This window comes from Balaenoptera borealis (assembly GCF_965194805.1).
Source record: "Balaenoptera borealis genome assembly, chromosome: 11".
Classification (NCBI taxonomy): Eukaryota; Metazoa; Chordata; class Mammalia; order Artiodactyla; family Balaenopteridae; genus Balaenoptera; species Balaenoptera borealis.
Genome location: NC_138868.1, coordinates 101,879,237 through 101,892,917, shown reverse-complemented (window position 1 = coordinate 101,892,917; position 13,681 = coordinate 101,879,237). Strand labels below are relative to the sequence as shown.

The 13,681-nt window shown below is 46.6% G+C and overlaps 1 protein-coding gene across 2 annotated transcripts in view; it reads right to left on the bottom strand.

The window, feature by feature from the left end:
• The window catches only part of UBASH3B (ubiquitin associated and SH3 domain containing B), a 149,561-nt gene extending 139,651 nt beyond the window's left edge, over nt 1-9,910 (bottom strand). For both annotated transcript variants that reach the window (XM_082339815.1, XM_082339813.1), the window contains exon 1: nt 1,975-9,910. In XM_082339815.1, the coding sequence (XP_082195941.1) occupies nt 1,975-2,026 (52 nt within the window). In that variant the 5' untranslated portion in view covers nt 2,027-9,910. The remainder of the gene's footprint in view (nt 1-1,974) is intronic.
• Nucleotides 9,911-13,681: the final 3,771 nt, after the last annotated feature.

Below are 13,681 nucleotides of genomic sequence, written 5' to 3'. Positions count from 1 at the left end.
ACACTTAAAGATCACCCACTGTGTGCCAGGCACTGCTCTAGATGTTCTACCCACATTAACTCATTACATCCTGGTCCTGGATGTGAGGCCTGAGCTGAGCCGACACATGCCTGAGTTTGAATCCCAGGTTCACTGCTCACTGTTGTGACCCTGAGCAAGTTATGCAACCTCTCTAAACCTCTGTTCCCCAGTTCATAAAATGGGCTTATAATTACCTTTCTCACTGGGCTGCTGGGAGGATAAAATGGATAATAAATGTGAAGTGCTTAGAACAGTACATAGTAAGTACTCACTAAATGCTAGTTATTATGAGATCTCAGCGATTGAACAAGCCAAAATTAAACCATCATCCTAATGTTTCAGCACGTAGACAAGGCCTCTTGGACCCAGTGAAGGAAAGAAGATGTCCTGTTAAAGCCACCTCGAAGAGCAAACACCACACAGTCTGAAGAATTCAGTTAAGTATTTCTTCCCTCAATTAAGCAATTTAGGTCCTTAACGCTGGCCTCATTTCAGAAAAGGCAAATGCCTGGGGCTGTGCTAATTCTGCAGCCTTGCTCCACAGACTTCTGGCCCCTACCTGCCCCTTCTTAAGGACACCTATGCACATCCATCACACGAAGGACCTGACTTGCAGCTTCCACACCTGGCACACTCCTGCAGAGCCCACCACATCTCCCTGTAACTCTGGCGTCAGCAACTGGAAGTTAGTAGGAGGCAGAAATGTCAGTCCATTTTATGGCCTTCCAAGGCCACTCTGACCTGTCCCAGCAGGCTGGGTGGAATGATAAAATCAGGGATCAGCTTTGATCAAGAGATTACAGCCAAGTTAATAGTAAAGAATAAAGGTTGCCCAGAGGCCAAGTAAGGGAGACCTAGCATTATCACCTGAAACACGGGAGAAGAAAACAAACTTTCGTCAAGTTGGCCCTTTCTGATAAAGTTTGCCCAACTCCCTGTTCAGGTGATGTCATTCAAAAAAAGCAGCGCCCTACAAGGATCCCAGGCCTTGTGTCCCAGCCTAAGAAATCTGCCTGTGAGGAATTAACCGAGGGAGAAGGGCCTGGCCACCCGGCCTTGTCTTCTTCCCAGGCAGCGTTCCAGCCCCACGGCCTCGGGCGGCCAGCCTCCGAAGACTCCTGCTGCCGCTGCTGCCTTGTGCTGGCGACCAGGCCTCTTCCCAGCAAGCTGCTGCGGCAGCCACCTGCGCGCTCGCTGCCCTTCCCTACGCCACCCTCCCGGAGGAAGAAGGATGAGGGAGGACCGCTCCCCCTCCTCACTCTCAGGCACCCCCAGATTCCTGCGCTGCCGTCACCGCTGACGAGAACCCAGGTCCCCCGGGAGAAGTGCTTCCCCTTCTCATTCCATCCTCCCCGTCAATGAACACGAGGCAACCCCCACGCTCCCGCTCCTCCTACTCCGAGGGAGACAGAGCCCGAGAGTGACATCCGGAGCTGGAAGCCGCAGCAGTGGCAGCGCCGGCCTCCCTGCCCCGCCGTGCCTTGCCCTTTTCCAGCCACAGAGGATCCCAAGCCAGCCCGGCGTTCCGGATCGAGAGGGGGCCCGAATCCGCGGTGGGGCCCCGCCTCCCCGGGGGCTCAGCGCTGGAGACCTCGGGGAGCCCGGGAGAGACTCGCTTAGCCCCACCCTCTGAGGCCGGGCGCGGGCCACCGTACCCGGGACTCGAACCCTGTGCCCTCGCCCTTCGGCATCCCAAGCCCTTAGGCACGCCTCACCGTCGGCATCGCCAGCAAGCCCCCAGCCCAGCGCTCGGGCGCGGCGCCTTCCCCTGCAGCCCCGCCAGGAGGAACCGAGTCCCGGGCCGCCCGCGCGCCCAGCCTACCCCCAACAGGTCGTGGGCAGCGGGGAACGCGCCGCCCGCCGGGCAGGCGCCGGGAGGCGAGCCGGAGCGAAGCCGAGGGCCGGTCGCTTGGGGCGGGAGGGGTCGCTGGGGCGGCGAGCCCGGCCACTTACGCGCGGGCTCTGGGGAACCCCATGGACAGGAGCACGTCCAGCGCCGATCCATGCTTGATGGTGCCGGGGCGCTGCTGGCGGTTCCTCCGCGGGGTGACTTTGCTGTACAGCTCCTCTCTCGCAGCCATGCCGAGCGGGCTGGGGTGGCCGTACTGAGCCATGCTCAGCGGCCAGCCATCGCCCGGGAAGGCGCCCGAGCCGGAGGGTCCCGGAGGGCGGAGGGCTGGCCCGGAGCCGGGGCGGGGGCTCGGGGACCCGGTGCCGGGAGGGAGGCGGCGGCGGCGGCGGCGGCGGCGGCGGCGGCGGCGCTCGGAGCTTCCCCGGTGTCGAGACTCTGACGCTTCCTGGTGAGGCCACCGGAGCCAGAACGGCCCGCCGCGAGCGGCTTCTCCCCGACCGGCCGTCAGCCCCTCGGGCCCCGGCTGCCCCCTGCACGGCGCCCGCAGCAGCCCTCTCTCCTCCGCCCCTTTCCTTCTCCGCTCCCAGCAGTCCGGGAATTTGCAATGAGTAATTTTTGAATGGATCAAAAAGGAAAAGGAGCCTTGTGGGCCGGCCCTGCCTCGCCTGTACCCGGGCCCCGCCCCTCTCTTAAAGCGGCAGCGCAGCCCCGGCTGCTCCCGCAAGCTGTGAAGTCCAGGTGATCTGAGCGGAGGATTCGAACCAGCGAGGGCTGCCTGTGTACGTTGGTTCTGGAGAGTCACTCCCAGCGCTCCAGCTTCTCCATGGCTTTCATCAAGGGCCAGCTGGGCCTCAAGACACCAGATCAACCCATTTCAAGTTTCCTGTGGTTCTAGATGGGGTTTTATTAATGGAAATTGGGCGAACTGATGGATGACATTAATGGACAAGAAGGCCGAGCCATGAGGCCCAGATAAAAGGTTTTGCTTCCCAAAGACCCTGCAAAACCCAGAGGATTGGGTTACGGCTACTGGAGACTGAGTTTCCAACAGCTGGCTAAGGGGCCACACCGAAGACCTTCTGGGTTCTCCGTGACCTCCGTGACCTAGATGGTGACTTCAGGGCAAAGAGTGGAACCTGGGGCTCTCGGCCTAGGAGGGGAGAGGAAGGGAGGGAGAGGACAGGGCAGAAAGAAGAGAGAGGGGAAGATGACAGGAGGAAGGAAGTGGGAAGTGGAGGAGGGTGGAGGGAGCAGGAACAGAGAAAGAACACTTTCTAGTTGTAAGAGGTGTTCAGCTTGGAATGGGTTGATCTTCAACAGCAAATGAGTATCCCGTCAATAAAAGCGTTCAACGTAAAGAATAAGTAAATTGCATCATAAGTTGGCCCAAACTACTCCCACCTCAAAGAAGGTAGAAGTCCTAGCCATCCCTACTCCCCAGTGCCCCACACCATGAACTTGGCTTGGGGATGTTAAAGCTCTTCCATTCGGAGACAAACTTATGGTCCTCAGGTCCTCAGTCAGGGACAAGGACCCTGCCTGGTGTACTCCCTGCAAAAGGCAAAGAGTAAACCCTGGCTGCTCTTTTTCAGGTAATAATAATAATTATAACACCACCTAACATTTATTGGGCTCTTGTATGTGTCAGTCATTGTGTTCAGGATGATAAATGAATTAACTCTTTGAATTTTTATGAACCTATGGGGTGTGTATGATTATTATCCCAGTTTGCAGAAGAGAAAACTCAGCTCGGAGAGGTTGAGGAAGATTGTAGGGCTGGTAAGTCAGAGCCAGAGCTTTTGGTGCCTTGGATGCGTTGCTTCTGCTGTCTACAGCCCCGTGTCCTTATCTGTATGCATCATAGTAACTAGCCTTACACACTCTGGGTTCTCCAAAAATGTCAGCTCCTTCCCTCGCCTGAAGCATGGGTGAGGGATGATGACCAGCTCTCAAGGAGCAGCCTTTTGATGTTGCTTTATAAAGCGTCTAAGGGTTTTACCAGGGGAAATGACACAGCTTAATTCTCTTAGCCCAGAATTTGTTTTCTAAAAAATATCCGGTTGTGTTTGGAAGTGGGGAGATAAGGACTACTGGGGCTTAAGCAACAATGTGCATAATTCTGTCTCCTGCTGTGTAAGGGATGAGGAAAAGTTCCTGGGTGGGGGCTTCTGCTGGAGCAGAGGAAGTGTCTTGAAGCCATGCAGAGGGCTTCTCCTGGGCATGGAGCGAAGGGACAAACCATACCTAGTAGACTAGCCTCCCTGGGACGTGTTCGGTAAAGGACGCTGGCCCTTACCCGATATTCTGAATTTCTTCCAAATGCCTGGGCTGGGAGTTAAATGATCTGCAACCTAGTCAAGCGATAATGTCTGTAGAAGCACTTTGTAAACCATAAGTACCACACAAATAACAATTGAAATTTACTGAGAACTGATGCTGTTCTTAGCGTCTTACACATATAACTCATTAGTCCCTTGACAAGGCAATGATGTAGGTACCACCATATTATCATTGGCCACTTTACAAATGAAAATCTTGAAGGAGACAGAGATCAAGCATCTTGTCCAAGATCACATGGCCAGTAAGTGGTTTGAACCCTTAAAATTTGTCCAAACAACCACTTACTGCCATTACTATGATGATGAAGAGATGCCATGTTATTAAAATAACATGGTCAAATAATAACCTTTTTGACTCCTCCTGTTACCGAACTGAATTTGGGTCCACTCACTCAAAGTGTAGCAAAGCCAATTTACCGACGCCAGACTGTGGTGAAGGAAAGTAGAGTGTTTATTGCGGGGCACCAAGCAAGGAAGTGGGAGGCAAGCCTCAGATCCATCCCAGTTTGATCTTTGAGTTAAGGTTTTCTGCTTTCTCTCTCTTTCTCTCTCTTTTTTCCACACGGCTTGTGGGATCTTAGTTCCTTGACCAGGGATTGAACCCGGGCCACAGCAGTGAAAGTGCTGAGCCCTAATTACTGGACCGCCAGTGAATTCCCTGGGTTTTTTTGTTTTTGTTTTTTTCTAAAGAAGAACAAAGAGGCTGGGATTAATCCTCATCCTGTGACATTTCTGTGACATTTCTCGGAGTCAGGATGTCTCTGGTTTACAATTCTCTGGTCACGTGGTCCATGGCTCGGGGACCTGTTAGCTCATCTTGCCCTGGAGAAACCTGAGTTTGTTCGTTAATGATGATATCTAACGATACAACAGCAATTTTATCAACAACAGCAATTTTAGTACATTAACGATGTTATCGACCACAGCAATTTTAGTCATCTGACTCTGGTTGATTAGTGTTCAGTTAGCACAGGATTGAAGTCAGAGGGACAAGAAAGGAAAGTTTTGGATAGAGAGATTAGTCAGAAACTTGGTAACGGAACTCAGTTTTACGGGGACTCAGTTTCACTCCTATCCCCCTTGACACAGAATTGCTGGATCTCTGTTTCTCTAGAAAAATTGAATTGTCTTTCTCCCTCCTCTAGGCAAACTGTGAGAGGAAATGATGGGTATAAAAATAGTTTTAGGTAGCCTGGAAAGAGCACTATGGAAAAACCAGACACCTTAGACTCAAACTGTTTTGTTTTGAGGCACTTTTACAGAAATCCTATCCCGGCTTCCTCATCAGGCTTCAGCCCAGCACTCATTTTATTTAAGACTGCTGCTGTTTTGTTCTGCATGGGTAAGGTGCTAGCAATTAAGATGCATTGTGCTTTAATTGTATTGACTTTGAAAAGCTAGGGGAAGCTTTATAAAAGTGTATATTGTTATATGACAAAGAGAAGAGGAATGACTATTCATTGGACAGGATATCTGACAGCAGTGGGGAGGAGAGAGGGGGCCTCACACAGTGAGGAAGCTGACGCATCAGCGTCAAGCTGCTCCCTCAGAAGGGAAGCAAGTTGTCATGTCCCCCTGCACCCACAGGTCATGTCAGAATCCACCCTGGCCCACAACCTCTTTTTTTTTTTTTCCTTTGGCAGCGCCACTTGGCTTGTGGAATCTTAGTTCCCCAACCAGGGATCGAACCTAGGCCCTCAGCAGCGAAAGCGTGGAGCCCTAATAAGTGGACTATCAGGGAATTCCCCCACAAACCTGCTTCTGTTCATGTGAGCACTGCTTAACTGCACGCCCGCTGCCCCAGCCATTTTCTTGGTGTGGCAGCCCTTCTGACAAGGCCATAGGGATGCCCAGGCGGGCCCAGTTAATTGCACTCATAATTTCTGAAAGTGTGTCCTGTGTCTTTCCCTTCTGCTTCTCTCTGTCCTCGAGAAAAGGTCAAGAGATCCCATTAAGCACAGGCACTAAAGTCTGCAGAATGTCTCCAGTCCCCAGGGTTGGGACGTTGCTTTGTCAAAGGCACTTTTCAAACCACTGGGAGGCCATTAGCCCCAGACTTCCAGGGGATTCCTCATGGCCAGAAGATTTTGAAACTATGCGATAAGGAAAGAAAGGAAGCGGCATGGGAAGGTTCCAGAGCTGGGAATTGGGACACCTAGGTGTTGGCTGTGACTTAGATAAGTTCTCTATCCCTCTCTAGGCCAAATGAGAGGGATAGGGAACTTAACTACTTCCTCATCTGCCAAATGAGGGGGTGGCTTAAGCTGGGGATTCCTAGGACTTTGCCTGGGGACCCGCGGGGACTCTTGTGGGCAGGGGTTGGTGCTGTCAACTGAAAGTTGGAGTGGGCAAAGCATGGCATCCTCTCTTCCTCTTTTCAGAGTGGGTACATGTAATCAGTTGTATGTCTTGGGGATTTTATATAAGGTTTTCTATGGGAGGATGGTTTAGAGGATCAAAAAACATTTTGAAAAACACTGAACTAGATGATCTTTAACGTCTAGTTTGGTTCTGAGAGACCATAATTTAACAAGAGGGAAAGTAAAAAGGGAATGAAGTCGGATTGGTGAGTAGGGGCCAAGGTTGCTGGGAATGGAGGGACAAGTGAGGAGTGGGGTGGGGGGAGAGGAGGAGGGTCCACAGAGGTCGAATGTTAGGGTAAAACAAACTTTAAAAAGTCCTGTTGTTATATCATATGATATCGCTTATGTATGGAATCTAAAAAAATGATACACATGAACTTATTTACAAAACAGAAAGAGACATAGAAAACAGACTTATGGTTACCAAAGAGGAAATGGGGTGGGGGGAGGGATGAATTGGGAGGTTGGGATTAACAGATACACACTACTGTATATAAAATAGATAATCAACAAGGACCTACTGTAGAGCACAGGGAACTATAGTCAACATTTTGTAATAACCTATAAGGGAAAAGATTCTGAAAAAGAAGATGTGTGTGTGTGTGTGTGTGTGTGTGTGTGTGTGTGTGTATAACTGAATCACTGTTCTGTACACCTGAAACTAACATGGTATTGTAAATCAACAGTACTTCTATAAAAAAGAAAAAAAAAGTCACATTGTTTCCACCACTAGAGGAAATGATAGTTATATGACTTGACAGAATGCTACGGTGGAAATCATATTGAAATATAAATGCATCAACTCAATATGTTGTACACCTTAAATTTAAACAATATTATATGTTAATTATACCTCAATTAAAAAAAATAAAATTTAAATTTAAAAAGAGTCATATCATTTCTACCCTGTCCTGAGGCACAGTTATAACATCTCTAAGGATCTGGAGATTGGTGACTATTTCACAGTCTTGAATTTGTCCATAGGACTTAGCACAGTGCTGGGCACACAGGAAGCCTATACTTGTACAATTACTGATGGGTTGTTGAATCTGTGAAGCCTTGTCATACGGTAGGAAAAGGTAAGGCTGAAACAAAGATAGGAGCATCACTCCAAACCAATAAAAAAACTTACGTTTTCCTCATACATTGAAAAAATTAAGATCTCTCCCTCAATTGCAAAAGGAAGAAAGAGAGAGTGGGGGAGTCTATCTTCACTTCTTTTTTGTCCGTCTCTGAACAAAACTCCCAGCGTGTCTATTTTGGAATCCTCGTAGGAGACACTCCATTGTGTATGCTTCCTCCTTGGAAAGGCCTCATCCTAAATGTCACTGCCGAAGGGTCTGTGTCCCTGACTTGCCACAAGACAATAGAAGTGTTGGGAAATAAACAGTACAAGCTTAATCAAAGGTTTATTCCACTTCTCACATAACTTCCTTTTTGTATACAAAAGGAAATGTACAGGAACCTTAAGGGGAAATTTTATTTCCAAGAAACAATATAAAATTAAGTAGCTGTAAAAACCCAAGGGATCCAGACAAAACTATAATTCGAAAAGATACATGCACCCCAATGTTCCTAGCAGCACTATTTACAATAGCCAAGACATGGAAACAACCTAAATGGCCATCGACAGAAGAATGGATAAAGAAGATGTGGTATATATACACAGAGTGGAATATTATTCAGTCATAAAAAAGAATGAAATTATGCCATTTGCAGCAACATGGATGGACCTAGAGATTATCATATTAAGCCAAGTAAATCAGAAAGAGAAGGACAAATACCATATATCACTTTTATATATGGAGTCTAAGACACAAATGAACTTATCTACGAAACAGAAATACACTCACAGACATAAAGAACAGACTTGTGGTTGCCAAGGGGGAGGGGGTTGGGGGAGGGATAGATTGGGAGTTTGGGATTAGCAGATGCAAACTATTATACATAGAATGGATAAACAAGGTCTTACTGTATAGCACAGGAAATTATATTCAATACCCTGTGATAAACCACAAAGGAAAAGAATATGAAAAATAATGTATATATATATATGTATAACTGTCCTATAACTTTTTGCTGTACTGCTAAAATCAACAACATTGTAAATCAACTATACTTTAATAAAAATAAAATTTAAAAAAACCTGAGGGAAAAGAAAAACAAAAAACAAAACCTCCCCCCAAACCCCAAAAACCTTGATTTAAAAGAGTGGAGGGCTTCCCTGGTGGCGCAGTGGTTAAGAATCAGCCTGCCAATGCAGGGGACACGGGTTCGAGCCTTGGTCCGGGAAGATCCCACATGCCGCAGAGCAGCTAAGCCAGTGCACCACAACTACTGAGCCCGTGTGCCACAACTACTGAAGCCTGCACGCCTAGAGCCCAGTGCTCCGCAACAAGAGAAGCCACCGCAGTGAGAGGCCCACGTGCTGCAACAATGAATAGCCCCCACTCGCTGCAACAAGAGAAAGCCTGAACGCAGCAACAAAGACCCAATGCAGCCAAAAATAAATAAATAAATAAATAAAAAGAGTGGAAACAACAGCCATGAACCAAAATACTTGGAAAAATATTTTTACCATTTAAAAATTCAGAGTGGTTTCAGGGATTGCAAGATAAAATATTTGAATAATTTTTTTAAAATGTAAGTTTACTTTAAAAATTCCATAACATGCATTTTAATGAATCTTTGTGGGTCTGTGTACTTTGTTGTTACATTTCCAAATCATGCATAACACATAATGCAAACATAAATAACTTATGACCTATACAAATAGGGAATTTTTTGTAATGCCGAGCCATTGGTAGAATAATGCTCTGGCCAGGTCACTATTTCTTCCATCTTCATTCTGGAAATGGAAATATTAAAAGTGCCAGATGTTGCCTCCCCTACCCAGTTGCCTGCCCCATCATCTCCCCAAGCCACCCTAGAAAGTGTTCAGCTACATTTTATGACAAGTCCCCTTCTAGGATTGGGAAAGTAAGCAAGATAATTTACCTCAGTTTTCTCATGTTTAAAATGGGAACAGAAATACGTACTTCATAGGGTTTTTGTGATATTAAGTGAATCACTAATATGAAAGTACCAAGCAAGGTGGCACATGCTTGCTGAGGGCTTAATGAAACAGTTTTTCCCTGTGCAGTACTCACCTTCCCATTCCTATGACATTTGTGCAGTTTCTTTGTTTAATTAGACCTTAGGACTGTAGAGTTAACCATGATCAATGGTCTATATATGGCTCAATTTTAGCCATCTAGCTACTTGTTTAATCAACTCATTTTTAATAATACAATAAGCACCCACAAACCCTTCACCTGAAACAAAAGTTAGGACATTGACAGTTTCTTTGTTTAATTAGAACTTAGGACTATAGAGTTAACCATAATCAATGGTCTATATATGGCTCAATTTTAGTCATCTAGCTACTTGTTTAATCAACTCATTTTTAATAATACAATAAGCACCCACAAGCCCTTCACCTGAAACAAAAGTTAGGACCTTGACAGTAACCAGTATCTTACCAAATGACCACTCCCTGCTCCAACAAGCCCATCCCCTTCCTCCCCATATAACCCAGGTAGCTTCCTCCCATACCCTATGTTCATCATTCTCCTGTTTTCCTTTTCATATAATTTTATTGAACCTATAAGTAGTCCTAAAAAGTATTCTTAGAGATTTTTTAGCTGTTTTAATATAGTAGGGTATAATGCTGTTTGTAATCTTTTGAGACTTACTTTTTTGCTCAATAGTATATAGCTAAGGCATATCCATACTGTTGAATATTGTGTAGTTCATTGGTTTGGTTGCTGTATAATAGTCCGTCTCTGGGAATTCCCTGGCAGTCCAGTGGTTAGGACTCCATGGCCCAGGTTCAATCCCAGGTCAGGGAACTAAGATCTCGCAAGCCGCGCAGCGGGGCCAAAAAAAACAAAAACAAAAAAGGAAAAATAGCCCATCTTCTGTTAATTCATGTTTGGATTATTTCCAAGTTTTTGCTTTTATGATTCTGCTGCTATGACCACTCTATATGTTTCCAACTGTATGTGTGCAAGAATTACTCTTGGGTAATTCTAGGAGTAGAATTGCTGGGTCATCTTCAACTTAGAAAGTAATACAAGGGACTTCCCCGGTGGCGCAGTGGTTAAGAATCCGCCTGCCCATACAAGGGACACGGGTTCAAGCCCTGGTCTGGGAAGATCCCACATGCCGCAGAGCAACTAGGCCCGTGTGCCACAGCTACTGAGCCCGCGAGCCACAACTCCTGAAGCCTGTGTGCCTAGAGCCCGTGCTCCACAACAAGAGCAGCCACAGCAATGAGAAGCCCGCGCACCACGATGAAGAGTAGCCCCCACTAGTGGCAACTAGAGAAAGCCCGCGCACAGTAACAAAGACCCAACGTAGCCTAAAAAAGGTAATACAAAACTGTTTTCCAAAGTAGTTACACCAATTTATATTCCCATCACCAGCACGTTAGAGATTTCTTCGCTTGTGATTGCCTGTGGCTACATAATTATTCTGTATTCCAGATTATTCTACAAGCCACCTGAGGTTAACTTGAGGTAATGTAGTCAGAGAGTTCAAGCGTATGGGCCCTGTGTTTGACTTCCACTTTCTTCCTTATGAGCCATGTGATCTTGAACAAATTCATTCATTCGACAATTGTTCACTGAGCACCTACTATGTGCTGAGGATAAAGTCCCTCTTCCCAAGGATCCTACATTCTAGTAGGAAGAGACAGATAATAAATGAGTAAATGTAAATTCCATACAATGATAAGTGCTATAAAGAAGGAAAACAGAGTGATGTGCTTAAAAGTCACTGAGAGTAGGAAGCTCCTTTAGTGAAATGGGTTGGGAAGATCACATGTGTGGAGGTGAACTCAGAGCTAAGATCTAAATGACCAGAAGGAGACAGCCAAATGAAGAGGTGGAGGGGGAGAGTTTTAGGCAGAGAGCGCAGCACATGCAAACCCTCGAAGGTGAAAATACTCAAAGGCACATAAAGGAGGCCAGCGAAATTGAAGCATAGTGAGGGAGGGGAGAATGAGACCAGTAGTGGGTGTGCAGAGCCAACTCAAGCTCCGTGTTCACAACCCATTGTTAAATTTTCAGGAGTACCTGGAGCCAGTCGTTAAAGCATTAGTAGCTGGAAATCAGCCACGGTGGGAATATTTACACCGTGGAAATTGGCAAATGCTTCCCCAGGGCTTCTTCCTCCTGGCCCTGAGAGTGGGTAGGGGGAATGGGGGGAGGGAGAAATACTACTGAACAGATGCAGTTAAAAAGTGAGATGGGCTGGGCTTCCCTGGTGGCGCAGTGGTTAAGAATCCGCCTGCCAATGCAGGGGACATGGGTTTGACCCCTGGCCTGGGAAGATCCCACATGCTGCAGAGCAGCTAAGCCCGTGTGCCACAACTACTGAAGCCCGTGCGCCTAGAGCCCGTGCTCTGCAATAAGAGAAGCCACCGCAATGAGAAGCCTGCGCACCACAATGAAGAGTAGCCCCTGCTTGCCATAACTAGAGAAAGCCGACACGCAGCAACGAAGACCCAACGCAGGAAAAAATAAAAATAAATAAAATAAATAAATTTTTTAAAAAAGAAAAAAAAAGTGAGATGAGTTGCTTCACCTCTCAGAACCCAATCTCAAAAGTTTGCAATGAGAATTAAATGAGTTGGTTCACCTAAAGCACAGGGCAGAGGAAGAGAGCTCAGTGACTACAGAGCGTTTGCCTGCTCCTGCCAATTTTCTTGCTCCTTCTCCAGCTTCCCTACCCTCCAACAATCTGTTCATGACACTCCTTGAAGGAAAAAGAACAAACATATGTTGAGTGGTCACTATAGGCTAGGACTCTCACATGTCGTTATTTCACACCATCAGCAACACTGTCAGGCAGATACCTGTATGGGAAATTTACTGATAAACCTATTGAGGTTCAGAGATGTTGTGTAACTTGCTCAGGGTCACACAGCTGCTAAGTGGTGAGCCGGCATTGAAAACTAAGACATCAGAATCTAGCTTCAGGGCACATTACAATGAACCTTAATTCATTAACATCAATTAAAATATTTGAATAGGCAACTCATTCAGGGATAATTATTTTGGATGTGTTATTAAATGAACCACAGGCTTGCCTAAGACTATTTGAAGATACATGAGTAGAAGGGGTTGAAGCAAATCTAGTGTTGAAGTAATCTTTACTAAACTCATTATCAGGTGACTAACAAGTAAAAGACAAAATTCTTCCCTCCTGTAGTTCTTCCCTTCTACAGTAATTGGATACCTACTATATCTGGGCAATGGGCTTGAGGATAGGGGTGGATTCAAGGTTTGCAAAGTCTAGTGGGAGACAGGCATGATCAGACCATGACAGCACAGGATGATTGAGAGACAGAGGTTTGCCTAAGTTGCTACAGGGGCCAAATGGTGGGAGGGTGGTTGGTAAAGCTTCCCAGAGAACAGGATGTCTGAGCTGGACATTGGAAGGTGAATGGAGGTTAAGTAGACATGGAGACTAGGGGTGGGATGAGGCTGGGTAGAAAAAGAAAGAAAGAAAGGATGTTCCAGCCTGAGAAGATGCCAAGTGCAAAGGCCAGAGATGGGAGAGATCAGGTCATCTTAGAAAACTTGCATGGCAGAAGCACAGGATTTGGGGGAAATGGAGGAGATTCAGATATTAGAGCAGGGTTGGAGAATTTGGGTTACTGCAGAAGCAGACTTCTTTATAGGTAATATTTCCCTAGCTGATGTCTGCCCAGCTTTGATACCCTATTAGGAAATCCATCACCACCCAATGATTGGGTTCATAATCCAAAACCACTTAGAATCCATGGTGCTATAGTCTGAATTTTTGTGTTCCCCCCAAAGTAATACGTTGAAATCCTAACCCCGAAGGTGATGGATTAGGAGATGAGGCTTTGGGAAGGTGATTAGGTCATGAGAGTGGATTCCTTATGAATTATTAGTGTCCTTATAACAAAGACCCCAGAGAGCTCCCTTGAACTTCCAGCCCCCAGAACTGTAAGAAATAAATTTCTGTTGTTTACAAGCCACCCAGTCTATGGTATTTTGTTATAGCAGCCCAAATGGACTAAGACACAAGGGAAA